This window comes from Aotus nancymaae, unplaced genomic scaffold (genome assembly GCF_030222135.1).
Source record: "Aotus nancymaae isolate 86718 unplaced genomic scaffold, 86718_ANA_hifiasm-v0.15.2.pri h1tg000010l, whole genome shotgun sequence".
Lineage (NCBI taxonomy): Eukaryota > Metazoa > Chordata > Mammalia > Primates > Aotidae > Aotus > Aotus nancymaae.
In genome coordinates this window covers 27442393-27457084 of record NW_026988421.1, presented here as the reverse complement: position 1 = coordinate 27457084, position 14692 = coordinate 27442393, and the positions used below count along the sequence as shown (strand labels likewise).

The 14692-nt window shown below is 42.7% G+C and overlaps 1 protein-coding gene across 2 annotated transcripts in view; it reads right to left on the bottom strand.

Moving 5' to 3' along the window:
• Positions 1-14692, bottom strand: part of NT5C2 (5'-nucleotidase, cytosolic II) — a 111862-nt gene that overhangs the window by 79705 nt on the left and 17465 nt on the right. For both annotated transcript variants that reach the window (XM_012439410.2, XM_012439413.3), the window contains exon 2: positions 11087-11211. In XM_012439410.2, coding sequence (XP_012294833.1) covers positions 11087-11187 — 101 coding nt within the window. In that variant the 5' untranslated portion in view covers positions 11188-11211. The remainder of the gene's footprint in view (positions 1-11086; positions 11212-14692) is intronic.

Sequence of the window (14692 nt, the reverse complement as noted above, 5' to 3'; positions counted from 1 at the left end):
CTCTTCCATGCCACCAATACCACCATTTTTCTTCTTAATTTTACTGTCAGATATGCTGTTTTTGGAAGAAGTACAGAGGGAATGGTAGTAAAGGGAGCATGCTTTAGGATTCAATACATTATTTTGATCAATAAAGTTTAGAGACTCTGTACACCATAAAGTGGTATCACTGCACATTGTAAAGGAATTCATGTGTCGTAAGAAAAGGTGTCACTGTGAGAAATTTTATTTTGTTTTTGTTTGTTTTTTAAGAGACAGAGTCAGGCCAGGAGCAGTGGCTCACGCCTCTAATCCTAGCACTTTGGGAGGCCAAGGAAGGCGGATTGCCTGAGCTCAGGAGTTCGAGACCAGCCTGGGCAACACAGTGAAACCCTGTCTCTACTAAAATGCAAAAGAAATTAGCCAGGCATGGCAGCGCGCACCTGTAGTCCCAGCTATTTGGGAGGCTGAGGCAGGATAACTGCTTGAACCCAAGAGGCAGAGGTTGCAGTGAAATGAGATCATGCCACTGCACTCCAGCCTGGGTGACAGAGCGAGACTCCATCTCTTAAAAAAAAAAAAGAGAGACGGGGGGGGGTCTCGATCTATTTCCCAAGCTAGAGTGTGGTAGCATGGTACACAGCTAATTGTAACCTCAAACTCCTGGGCTCAAGAAATCCAACTGCCTCAGCCAGGTGCAGTGGCTCATGCCTGCAATCCCAGCACTTTGGGAGGCTGAGGCAGGGTGGATCACCTGAGGTCAGGAGTTCAAGACCAGCCTGGCCAAAATGGTGAAATCCCATCTCTACTAAGATTACAAAATTAGCCGGGCATGGTGGTACATGCCTGTAATCCCAGCCACTTGGGAGGCTGAGGCAGGAGAATCACTTGAACTTGGAAGGCGGAGGTTACAGTGAGCCGAGATCGTACCATTGCACTCCAGCCGAGAAAAAAAGAAAAAAGAAATCCACTGCCTCAGCATCCCCAGTGGCTGCGATTACAGGTATGTACTACCACTTGTGGCTTTTTATTATTTTTTTTTTTGTAGAAACAAGGTCTTACTATGTTGCCGAGGTGGTCAATCTCAAACTCTTGGCCTGAAGTGATCCTCCCACCTCAGCCTTCCAAGAGAATTTTTTTTTTTTTGAGACGAAGTTTCACTCTTGTTGCCCAGGCTGGAGTACAATGGCGTGATCTCAGCTCACCACAACCTCCACCTCCCAGGTTCAAGCGATTCTCCTGCCTCAGCTTCTCAAATAGCTGGGATTATAGGCATGTGCTACCACATCTGGCTAATTTTGTATTTTTAGTAGAGACAGGGTTTCTCTGTGTTGGTCAGGCTGGTCTCAAACTCCTGAACTCAAGTGATCCACATGCCTTGGCCTCCCAAAGTGCTGGGATTATAGGCATGAGCCACGGTGCCCTGCCTACCCAAGAGAATTTTAAGTTAAACTTTTAAATTTGGAGTAATTATAGATTCACATGCAGTTGAGTAAGAAATGATACAGAGATTCCATGAACCCTTCCCCCAGTGTCCTCCAACCTTGTGTATATAGCACAATATCACAACAAAGAAATTGACATTGATATAATTCACAACTTATAGACTTCATCAGTTTTACATGCACTCTGTATATGTGTAGATTAACATATCTATCACTAGAGCTGAGATACAAAACAGTTCCCTCATCAGGTATTCCTTGTGCTGCCCTTTTATAGGTACACCCACCTTCTCCCTCCACTCACACCAATCTCTATCCCCTAGCAACCATTAATTTGTTCTCAATCTCAATAATTGTCATTTCAAGAATGTTACAGAAATGGAACCACACAGAGTGTAACCTGTTCAGATTGGCTTTACTAACTCAGCATAATTTTCTTGAGATATATCAAAGCTGTTGCATGTATCAACAGTTCACTTTTTACTGCTGAATAGAATTCCATACAAATAATTTTGGGAGGAAAATAAATAAGCTGAAAAAAATCTTACCCATTCCTGAATTCTTACTTGTCATTGGTTAAGAATATGAAACACGAATAAAAGCATTAGAATGATTTTTAAAACCCCACAGTTTTTTTTGCTTTTTTCTTTAGTTTCTAGAGACAGGGTTTTGCTGTGTCACCAGGCTAGAGTGCAGTGGCACAAACAAAACTCACTGCAACCTCACACTCCTGAGTTCACGTGATCTTCCTGCCCCAGCCTGCCGAGTAGCTACGACAACAGGCGCACAGCAACATGGCGGGCTAATTTTTTTACTTTTTGTAGAGACAGGGTCTCCTTATGTTCCCTAAACTGGTCTGAAATTCCTGGCCTCAAGCCATCTTCCCATCTTGGTCTTCCAAAGTGCTAGTATTATAAGTGTAAGCTACACACTCAGCCACAGTTTTGATGCTCTACCTCACTCTTCTTATTCTGACAAGATATATTACACACACACACACATACACACACACACATTTTGAGACAAAGTCTCACTCTGTTGCCCACGGTCTTCTGGGTTCAAGTGATTCTCCTGCCTCAGCCTCCCGAGTAGCTGGGATTACAGGCACCCGTCACCATGCCCAGCTAATTTTTGTATTCTCAGTAGAGACGGGGTTTCACCATGTTGGCCAGGTTGGTCTCGAACTCCTGACCTCAGACGATCTGCCCGCCTCGGCCTCCCAAAATGCTAGGCTTACAGGCGTGAAACACCGTGCCTGGCCCCATATGTATATTACTTAAGGAACATGGCTCTTCAGCATTTCAGAGGACCTATATTTTCCTCATAATTTTCAATTTACAAAGTGGCTACTGAAATTTTAACAATTATCCACTTACGGATAGACGGAATTTTTTTTTTTTTGAGATGGAGTCTTGCTCTGTTGCCAGGCTGGAGTGCAGAGGCACGATCTCGGCTCACTGCAACCTCCACCTCCAGGGTTCAAGCGATTCTCCTGCCTCAGCCTCCCAAGCAGCTGAGACTACAGGTGTGCGCCACCACACCCAACTAAATTTTTTTATATTTTTAGTAGAGATGGGGTTTTACCATGTTGGCCAGGATGGTCTTGATCTCCTGACCTCGTGATCCACCCACCTCAGCCTCCCAAAGTGCTGGGATTACAGGTATGAGCCACCGCACCCAGACCAAGTATTTGAACCAATACTAAAATGACAGTTTACTCAGTTTGATTAATGACAAAATAAAAAGCTGAATCACATTCATATGATATCCATAGGTGATTAAAAGAGAAAGAAATTAAAATTGATCAACTTGGTAGTCTGTATCTGCATATAACCTGATGCCTGCTTTTAGTATGAGTTGTAAGAAAAAAAAATCATAAAGAGTTCCCTTTTTTTGTTTTTGTCTTTGAGACAGTTTCGCTCTGTTGCCCAGGCTGGAGTGCAGTGGAGCAATCACAGCTCACTGCAGCCTTGACCTCTAAGGTTCAAGCAATCCTCCCACCTTAGACTCCCGAGTAAACAGGACTAGAGGCACACACCAACATGCCCAGCTAATTTTTGTATTTTTGATAGAGATGGGGTTTTGCCATACTGCCCAGGCTGGTCTTGAACTTCTGTGCTGATCTGCCCGCCTGGGTCTCCCAAAGTGCTAGGATTACAGGCGTTAAACCACTGTGCCTGGCCCATCATAAACATTTCTAGATCCAAGCCATAAGTACTACAAAATTACATATATACAAATTCCTTTTCACCCCTTAAATATGTGTAAGAAATTTACCTTGGGCCAGGGGCGCGGTGGCTCAAGCCTGTAATCCCAGCACTTTGGGAGGACAAGGAGGGTGGATCACGAGGTCAAGAGATCGAGACCATCCTGGTCAACATGGTGAAACCCCGTCTCTACTAAAAATACAAAAAATTAGCTGGGCATGGTGGTGCGTGCCTGAAATCCCAGCTACTCAGGAGGCTGAGGCAGGAGAATTGCCTGAACCCAGGAGGCAGAGGTTGCAGTGAGCCGAGATTGTGCCATTGCACTGCAGCCTGGGTAACAAGAGCGAAACTCCATCTCAAAAAAAAAAAAAAAAAAAAAGAAAGAAAGAAATTTACCTTGATTTTAGAAGAAACTATTATTCAGCAGATTTAAATAAAGACTGATAAGGCTTTGGAAGCCTAAACGGCAACTAAAAAAAAAACTTCACATAGATAATTTAAGATAAATACGCAAAAGTCTTTAAAGAATTTTAAAGAGAGGACCGGGCACAGTGGCTCATGCCTGTAATCCCAGCACTTTGGGAGGCCGAGGCGGACGGATCACCTGAGTTTGGGAGTTTGAGACCAGCCTAACCAATATGGTGAAATTTAAAAAAAAAAAAATTTGTTTTAAAGAATTTTAAAGAGAAAATCATACCAAGCTCTTCTAAAATAATTTAAGATTAATATATAAAAGTCTTTAAAGAATTTTAAAGAGAAAATCATTCCAAGATCTTCTAAAATAACGTCAAAGACTGGTTAACAAATATTCACAAGCCTAATAACTTACCAAATTTCAGTTCAATATGATAAAACCACTGCTAAATCAATAAGCTGTGTTCATAAAGAAAAAAGCCAATTCATTGTCCTACAGAAATTCTGTTGTATTGTAATCATCAGAACTTTACAAACATAAAACTAAATACCTGGCTTCTGTATCCTGGGCACAGTCAACGTAGACAGCAGATGAAAAACCTAATTGTTCCATTCTTAGATTGGTAAATATAAATTCTGATCTGTAGTGGTCACTGAAAGACTACAGTATTAAACAAAAACTATTTAAGAGATAATTTTCCAAGCTGCCTCTTTCAGGTCACTATGACATCTGAGCAGCTCAGCTTGTCTTCTAACCATACAGCAAAACACATTCCACTGAAAGGTTTGGCCTGATGACTATCCTCAGCCCAGGAAACTAAACCACCATAAGGAAATGAAGGAGGAACAACAGTCATACATTCTGAAGGCCAGTTTCTTAATAATGACACACGACAATCATCTCTAAAATTCAGAAGACTGATATTAAGCAAGAGAAAAGCTGGAAGTTAGATATTTATTTACTTAACTAAGAATATTTAGCTTCTTCTAAAGCATCACATACAATGTACCTTTGTGATAATGATCAGTATAGCCTACCTTAACCAATGACAAATAACCAATTAAAATAAATGTCTTTAATGAAAAGCCCTGGAAACAGAATATACTACAAATTGACCTACCTAGAAAACTAAAATAAATTTCTTCTAAATGGTTTCTATTTAAAATTTTTAATTAATGAAAGCAAATACTGTCAGGAGATGTTAAGTTTGATGACTATATCATGATGAGTACAGATAATAATAATCTATTGTATACCTCAAAATTGCAAAGGGAGATTTTAAATGTTCTCATCACAAAAAAAATGATAAATCTTAAGAAGTAATGCATGTTAATTGGCCTGACTTACCCATTCCATATCATATTGTACACCATAAATATATATAATTTTGTCAATGTTTAAAGAGAGAGAGAGAGAGATATAATGTTTTTATTGTTCTAAAAGCACATACATATATACATAATTTTAAACACTGGGCATGGTGGCTCACACCTGTAATCCCAGCACTTTGGAAAGCCAAGGCAGGAGGATCACTTTAGAACAAGAGTTTGAGTCAGCCTGGGCAACATAGCAAGACCCTGTCTCTACAAAAAAAAATACAAAAATTAGCCAGGTGTGGTGGTACAGGCCTGCAGTCCCAGCTCTTCAGGAGGCTGAAGCAGGAGGATCACTTGACCCTAGGTGTTTAAGGCTATAGTGAACCATGATCACATCACTGCACTCCAGCCCAGGTGACAGAGGAAGACTCTGTCTCAGTAATAATTCTTATAATAATAATATTTTTTTTTTTGAGACAGAGTTTCACTCTTGTTATCCAGGCTGGAGTGCAATGGCATGATCTCAGCTTACCGCAACCTCCGCCTCCTGGGTTCAAGCAATTCTCCTACCTCAGCCTCCCAAGTAGCTGGGACTACAGGCATGCGCCACCATGCCCAGCTAATTTTTGTATTTTTAGTAGAGACAGGGTTTCACCATGTTGACCAGGATGGTCTTGATCTCTTGACCTCGTGATCCACCCACCTCTACCTCCCAAAGAGCTGGGATTATAGGCGTGAGCCACCGTGCCCGGCCTATTATAATAATTTTAAAGCAAATACTTGCAAGAGTCCAAGAACCCAAATTTTCTACATTAAAAATTTTTTTCAGGCTGGGAGTGATGGCTCACATCTGTAATCCCAGCACTTTTAGAGGCCGAGGCAGAAGGATTGCCTGCAGTCAGGAGTTCAAAACTAGCCTGGCAACAGAGTGAGATCCCATCTCTAGAAAAAATTTTTAAAAATTACCAAGCACTGTGGTACACACCTGTAGTCCCAGCTACTGGGGAGACTGTGACAGGAGGATTGCTTAAGCCCAGGAGTTTGAGGTTACCATGAGCTATGATCACACCACTGCACTCCAGCCTGGGCAACAGAATGAGACCTTGCCTCTTTAAATAAATAAACATAGGGCCGGGCACGGTGGCTCACACCTGTAATCCCAGCACTTTGGGAGGCTGAGGCGGGTGGATCACAAGGTCAAGAGATCGAGACCATCCTGGTCAACATGGTGAAACCCCATCTCTACTGAAAATACAAAAAATTAGCTGGGCATGGTGGCGCGTGCCTGTAATCCCAGCTACTCAGGAGGCTGAGGCAGGAGAATTGCCCGAACCTGGGAGGCGGAGGTTGCGGTGAGCTGAGATCGCGCCATTGCACTCCAGCCTGGGTAACAAGAGCGAAACTCCGTCTCAAAAAATAAATAAATAAATAGATAAATAAACATAGATAAAAAAATTTTTTTTCAATGACCTAAAACTTCAAGCCCTTGAAAATATTTTTTCTACTGTTTCCAGTGCATACACCTTACTATATGAAAGAATGTGCCAGGCACAGTGGCTCACGCCTATAATCCCAGCACTTTGGAAGGCCAAGGCAGGCAGATCACTTGAGGTCAGGAGTTCACGACCAGCCTGACCAACAATATGAAACTGCATCGCTACTAAAAATACAAAAATAAGCTGGGCATGGTGGTGGGCACCTATAATCCCAGCCACTTGGGAAGCTGAGGCAGGAGAATTGCTTGAGCCCAGGAGGCAGAGGTTGCAGCCGAGATCATGCCATTGCACTCCAGCCTGGGTGACAAGAGCAAAAACTCTGTCTCAAAAAAAAAAGAAAGAATGTAGGGCACAGAAACCATCTAAAATCTTCCAGTAAATACCATTCTAAGAGTCAGGAGTACATTCAGGTTATGATACACACACACACATACTTACACACTTTTTTTTTTTTCTAAGACGGTATCGTTCTGTCACCCAGGCTGGTCATGGCATGATCTCGGCTCACTACAGCGGCTGCCTCTCAGGCTCAAGTAATCATCCCACCTCAGCCTCCCAGGTAGCTGAGACCACAGATTGTAAGCCACCACACCCAGCTAATTTTTGTGGTTTTTTTGTAGAGATGGGGTTTCGCCATGTTGCCCAGGCTGGTCTCAAACTCCTAAGCTCAAGCAATCCACCTCCCTCAGTCTCCCAAAGTATTTGGATTACAGGCGTGAGCCACCATGCCCAGCCTATTATATATATAAAATACAATTTGGATGTTTACTAAATGATGTTTACTAGCCCTGATTTCCACTGCTAAAAACGTTACATCCTAACCTAATGTTAACAAATATAGCATAAATACTAAGCAAATAATTGAAGAGAAAGTATAGAACAATTCCATATAACAATCTTTTACAAATGTACGTTATATTACATAGACACACATAAAACGTTCTGTTTTATATTTTAACATGCCATATCTAGCAACATATCTCACACACAAAATAGAATCATTAATACCCACTTGACAGGAACCTTTAATGTTTTCATTTTTTCAGAGTCTAAGAAATAACAGCATCCTAACACCTAGAAATGCCACACAGTGACCTACCATGAGGCAAATATCACCAGCCTACTTAAAAAAACAACTACTGTTATAATAATGAACTTCTGATACACTCAATAACAAGTAACTATGTTTTTCAAAATATTAGTATTTATTGAAACAACAAAATGTTACCTAATTCTGACTTTCCTAGTGTACGAGGCAAAGATGGTTCTACTAGGGCCCAGATTTTTCTACCCCATAAATTCACTTTAGGTGTAAATTTCTAATTTCTGCTTAAAAATAAATAATTACTAAATACATTATCTATTTCCGAGTATCTAGCTACTTAAGATTTAGATAGAAGCAAATGTTTAATTGAATCTATAAAAATAGTAAGTAAGCCGGGCGTGGTGGCTCACGCCTGTAATCCCAGCACTTTGGGAGGCCGAGGCAGGTGGATCACGAGGTCAAGAGATCGAGACCATCCTGGTCAACATGGTGAAACCCCGTCTCTACTAAAAAAAAAATACAAAAAATTAGCTGGGCATGGTGGCGTGTGCCTGTAATCCCAGCTACTCAGGAGGCTGAGGCAGGAGAATTGCCTGAACCCAGGAGGCGGAGGTTGCGGTGAGCCAAGATCACGCCATTGCACTCCAGCCTGGGTAACAAGAGCGAAACTCCATCTCAAAAAAAAAATATATATATATATAGTAAGTAAAAAGAAAATACAATTTAGTTTGGGCTCAGCTCATGGCTGTAATCCCAGCACTTTGGGAGGCCAAGGCAGGTGGATCACTTGAGGCCAGGAGTTCAAGACCAGCCTGAGCAACATGGTGAAACCCCGTCACTACTAAAAATAAAAAAGTTAGCTGGGCATGGTGGTGTGCAACTGCAATCCTAGCTACTTAGGAGGCTGAGGCAGGAGAATCACTTAAACCTGGGAGGTAAAGGTTGCAGTGAGCCGAGATTGCCCCATTGTACTCCAGCCTGGGCAACAAGAGCAAATACTCTGTCTCAAAAAAGAAAAAAATAAATAAATACAATTTTAACTTTTAAAAAAATTTTATTTAAAAAAATCTGGGAACCGCACACAGTGGTTCATACCTGCAATCCCAGCACTTTGGGAGGCCGAGGCAGATGGATCACTTGAGACCAGGAGTTTAAGACCAGCCTGGCCAACATGGCGAAACTCCATCTCTACTAAAAGTACAAAAATTAGCTGGGTGTGGTGGCCATGTCTGTAATCCCAGCTACTCGGGAGGCTGAGGCATGAGAACTGCTTAAACCTGGGAGGCAGAGGTTGCAGTGAGCTGAGATTGCACTACTACGCTCCAGTCTGGTGACAGAGTGAGATTCTGTTTCAAAAAATATTAGTTGGGTACAGTGGCCCATGCCTGTACTCCCAGCTGCTCAGAAAGCTGAGGCAGAAGAATTGCTTGAACCCAGGAGGCAGAGGTTACAGTGAGCCGAGATCGAGCTATTGCACTCCAGACTTGACAACAAAACGAGACTCTGTCTCAAAAAAAAATTTGTAGAGATGAGGTCTCATCATATTTCCCAGGCTGGTCTTGAACTCCTGGGCTCAAGCAAACCTACTGCTTTGGTCTCCCAAAGTGCTGGGACTGCAGATGTGAGCCACTGTGCCTGGCCTACACTTTAAAAGAAAAAGTGATTAGAGAAAATATTACAGGCTAAAATCAAAAAAAGGAAACTCTGCTAATACCCAGAGTTACCTACATTCAATTTAACACACAGTAGCCTACAGACACAATTTTAAAATTCTGTTTAAAAATTATAGTCAGTTTGTGGTAAATACCAATTAAGAATTTCAAGCTGAGCACAGTGGCTCACCCCTGCAATCCCAGCACTTTGGGAGGCTGAGGTGGGCAGATCACCTGAGGTTAAGAGTTCGAGACCAGCCTGACCAATATGGAGAAATCCCATCTCTACTAAAAATACAAAATTAGCCAGGCGTGGTGGCACATGCTCAGCCTCCTGCTATTACAGCCTCCTGTAATGCCAGCTATTCAGGAGGCTGGGCAGGAGAATCACCTGAATCCGGGAGGCAGAGGTTGCAATGAGCCGAGATCACGCCATTGCATTCCAGCATGGGCAAGAAGAGCGAAACTCTGTCTCAAAAAAAAAAAAAATTCATTCTTGGGCCAGGTGCAGTGGCTCATACCTATAATCCTAGCACTCTGGGATGCCAGGGCAGGTGAATTACCTGAGGTCAGCCTGGCTAACATGGTAAAACTCTGTCTCTACTAAAAATACAAAAATTAGCCGGACATGATGGCAGGCGCCTGTAATTGCAGCTATTTGGGAGACTGAGGCAGGAGAATCACTTGAACCCAGGAGGTGGAGGTTGCAGTGAGCCGAGACTGCACCACCGGACTCTAGCCTAGGCAACAGAGCCAAACTCCATCTCAAAAAAAACAAAAACAAAATTTCATTCTTGGCATGGTATGGTGGTTCAACCCTATAATCCCAGCACTTTGGGAGGCTGAGGTGGGGAGATCACTTGAGGCCAGGAGTTCAAGACCAGCCTAGCCAACACAGCAAAACCCTGTCTCTACCAAAACTACAAAAATTAGTGAAGCATGGTGGCCATGTCTGTAATCCCAGCTACTGGGGAGGTTGAGGCATGAGAACTGCTTGAACCCAGGAGGCGGAGGTTGCAGTGAGCCAAGATTGCACCACTGCACTTCAGCCTGGGCGACAGAGTGAGACTCTGCCTCAAAAAAGAAAACAAAAGAATGCAAAAATTAGCTGGGTGCAGTGGCCTACACCTGTAGTCTCAGCCACCTGGGAGGCTGAGAGACAAGAATCGCTTGAGGCGAAGGTTGCAGTTAGCCGAGATAACGCCACTCAACAGAGCAAGACTCTGCCCAGCACCCCGACAAAAAAAGAAAAAAAAATTCTTATTAACTTAGGTGCAATTTTCTAGCAGCCAAAAACATTTTTCTCTTAAAAAGACTTTTATTAGTAGATATATGAAGCAGTATGTTGTACTAGTAGTGAAAAGTCTTTAAAAAAAAAAAAAAAGGAAAGTCTTGACTTAGAACTAGATTTGAACCATGAACTAGCCATATGACCTGGGGTACTTAACCTCTCTGTACATTAATTTCATCATCTGTAAAATAAAGTATCCACTTCATAGAGCTGTTTTGAGGATTAAATAGACAAAATACTTACCGATGATAGGCTTCTCGACGATACTTTTTCAGGGCATGCTTATCCATGTTAGCAGGCATATCTGCTGCATTCTGTAACCGATCACTCCAGGAGGTTGACATTTTATTTCAACTGTATTTTGTATTCTAGAAAAGAAAAGCAGTAATTTAGTAACTTAATATTGGCATCTGTATACTGACATCTGATTTTTTTAAATATCAGATAAATTCCAGCTTGCAAACTGCCTAATAACTGCTTATTAAAACATACTGAATACAGTAAATATGCTGAAAATTATACTGACACTTCTCAACAATGTAAAGTTACATAAATAATTTCAGAGCCTGGCGCAGTGACTCACACCTGTAATCCTAGCACTTTGGGGGGCCATGGCGGGTGGATCACCTGCGGTCAGGAGTTTAAGACAAGCCTGGCCAACACAGTGAAATCCCGTCTCTACTAAAAATACAAAAAATTAGTGGGGCGTGGTGGCAGGTGCCTGTAATCCCAGTTACTAGGGAGGCTGAGGCAGGATAGTCACTTGAACTCGGGAGGCGGAAGTTGCAGTGAGCCAAGGTTGCGCCATTGTACTCCAGACTGGGCAACAAGAGCAAAACTCTGTCTCAAAAAAAAAAAAGAAAAAAGAAAGAGAAAGAATTTCATATTAATTTCCATCAGGAAAGATAATATATACTTTCAAATAATTAAACATGACTGCCAGTAATTACTAACTCCAATCCTAGATTCTAGAAAAGGCACTAAAACCACAGCACAGCACCGTTTGTGAATACGTATAATTTTAAGTTGATGTATGTTTTTAAAACGTGTGTAGCATGCAAATTTTAAATTCTGATCAACAGATTCTGGTATGCAAAGAAGCAGCAACAGGTACAACTATTGGGTTGGCGTGGGGTACGGCTTGTTTCCTCATCCCCATGAGATGCCAGCCCCACCCCTCTCCCTGCCCAGCCAACTTCACTGTACTACCCCTAAAGTGCTAACCTGGGTTGGCTACTGGCTGCCCCCCAGCAGACCCCCATCATGGGCAGCCAGAACTCCAAGGCTGCTCGGGAAGTGCCAGGGCTGCAACAGGTACTTCCTGTGCAAAGGCCAACGGACAGGACAATGGCCATGTGAAAAGCAATGGAGATTTATCTCCCACAAGTGAAGGAGAGTTACCCTCCATGAACAGAACACATGAGACAGCCAGGGCCACAGGCAATGCCATCCTGCCAGCATCCCCTATCCAGGGTACAGAGGCAAAGGGATGGTCTCCACTAAGAAGTTCTGTCTCAAGAAGTCTTTCAAATTCAGCAGCCTGCCCTTCCACAAAAATTGGAAGGAGGATGCAACAATTCTTCTGCCTGTCAGCCACAGAGGAAGAGCAGGAGCAACGTGCCTGCAGTAACAAGGGCACTGCCCAGGAAGGGAAGAAACAAGTCTTCTCAGGGTGGCAACAGCCACCCCTGAGAGCCAGGAGCCCCAGGCCAAGGGGGCAGAGGGTAATGCGGCCTCAGAAGAGGCCCCAGGCTACAGAGCCATCCACTCCCTTGGGGCAGAGAGTGGACCTATACCAGGTAATTCTGAGCAGAATGAGTAGCTAGGTGGGGGCAGGTGGGTGATCTCTAAGCTGCCTTCCTGTGCCCAAAAAGGAAGGGGCTATTGCCTCCTGCCAGCCACATTTCATTTCCCCCCTCCCTCCTATTTTGATCAACATATTAAGTTCAGTCAATGGTGTCACAAATACAAGCAATAAATATTTGATTTCTATTTATTTCATGTTTTTATATTTTTCTGTAATTATTTTTCAGGTGGCGATAGAGACTATGAACAAAAAGAAGGAATAAACTAAAACATTTCATCTAGGCTGGGTGCGGTGGCTCACACCTGTAATCCCAGCACTTTGGGAGGTTGAAGCAGGTGGATCACCTGGGTCAGGATTTTGAGGCCAGCCTGGCCAAGATAGCAAAACCCTGTCTCTACTAAAAATACAAAAATTAGCTGGGCATGCTGGCACATGCCTGTAATCCCCAGCTACTAGCAGGGCTGAGGCAGGAGGGTCACGTGAACCTGTGAGGCAGAGGTCGCAGTGAGCCGAGATCATTGTGCCACTGCACTACAGCCTGGGCAACAGAGGGAGACTCTGTACAAAAAAAAAAGTTCATCTAATTAGGATAAACATCTAAAATGAGGTGGGCAGCTTAAGTATCTTTAACTACTTGACATTAGACTATTATTAGATTTCACTTCTGTTTTTGAAGTTTTCATCGGTAAGTAGTTTCAAATAAGAATGAAAAATATCCTAAGAGTTAAGAAGTGTATTAACATTTTATAAAAATAGCATTATGGCGACGCCCGGTGGCTCAAGCCTGTAATCCCGGCACTTTAGGAGGCCGAGGTGAGCAGATCACGAGGTCAGGAGATCAAGACCATCCTAGCCAACATGGCGAAACCCCATCTCCACTAAAAAATACAAAAAATTAGCCAGGCATGGTGGCGAACACCTGTAGACCCAGCTACTTGGCAAGGGGATCGCTTGAATCCAGGAAGTGGAGGCTGCAGTGGGCTGAGATCATGCCACTGCATTCCAGCCTGGCAACAGAGCCAGACTCCATCTCAAAAAATAAACAAAAAACAAACAAACAAAAAAACCAGCATTATTTGTGAAATCATTTGGAGTCTAGGTTACTTCCCATCTTGAAAATGCTAACATCATATATGACATATGACATGAAGTCAATATATACCTCCCGTCCTCTCTCCCTTCTTCTGAAACAGGGTCTCACTATTGCCCCCCAGGCTGGAGGGCAGTGACATCATCATAGCTCACTGTAACCCTGAACTCCCGGGCTCAAGTGATCCTTCCACCTCAGACTCCAGAACAGCTAAAACTACAGGTACTCACCACAATATCCAGCTAATTTCTTTTAAATTTGTGTACAGATAGGGTCTCACTATGTTGTCCGGGTTAAGTCTTTTTTATATCAACCATCTCTGTGGCTTTTAAAAAAATAATTTATTCAGGCCAGGCATGGTAGCTCACGCCTGTAATCCAAGCACTTTGGAGGCCAAGGCAGGCAGATCACCTGAGGTCGGGAGTTCAAGACCAGCCTGACCAACATGGTGAAACTGCATCTCGTTAAAATAAATAAATAAATAAATTTATTCAGGTGAAATTTCCATAATATTGACCGCTTTAAAGTGAACAAGTCAGTGGCATTTAATACATTCATAATGTTGTGCAACCACCAACTCCTTCTGGTGTCAAAACACTTCCATGACTCTGAAGTAAAACCCCTTATCCATTAAGCAGTTTCCACTATGCCTCCACTCAGCCCCTGGCAACAACCAATCTGGACGCTGTCTCTGGATTTAACTATTCTGAATATTTCATATAAATGGAATCATACAATATGTGACCTTTTGTGTCTGCCTCCTTTCACTAAGCATAATGGTTAAGGCTCATCCATGTAGTATCATGTATCACATTTCGTTCCTTCTAATGACTGAATAATAATGCATTGTGCAGGAACTGGCTCTCCTTTTGCAGAAAAAATGAACTTAATCCACACCTCTCATCATACAAAAAATTTAAGATGGATCATAGATCTAAATGTAAAATCTAAA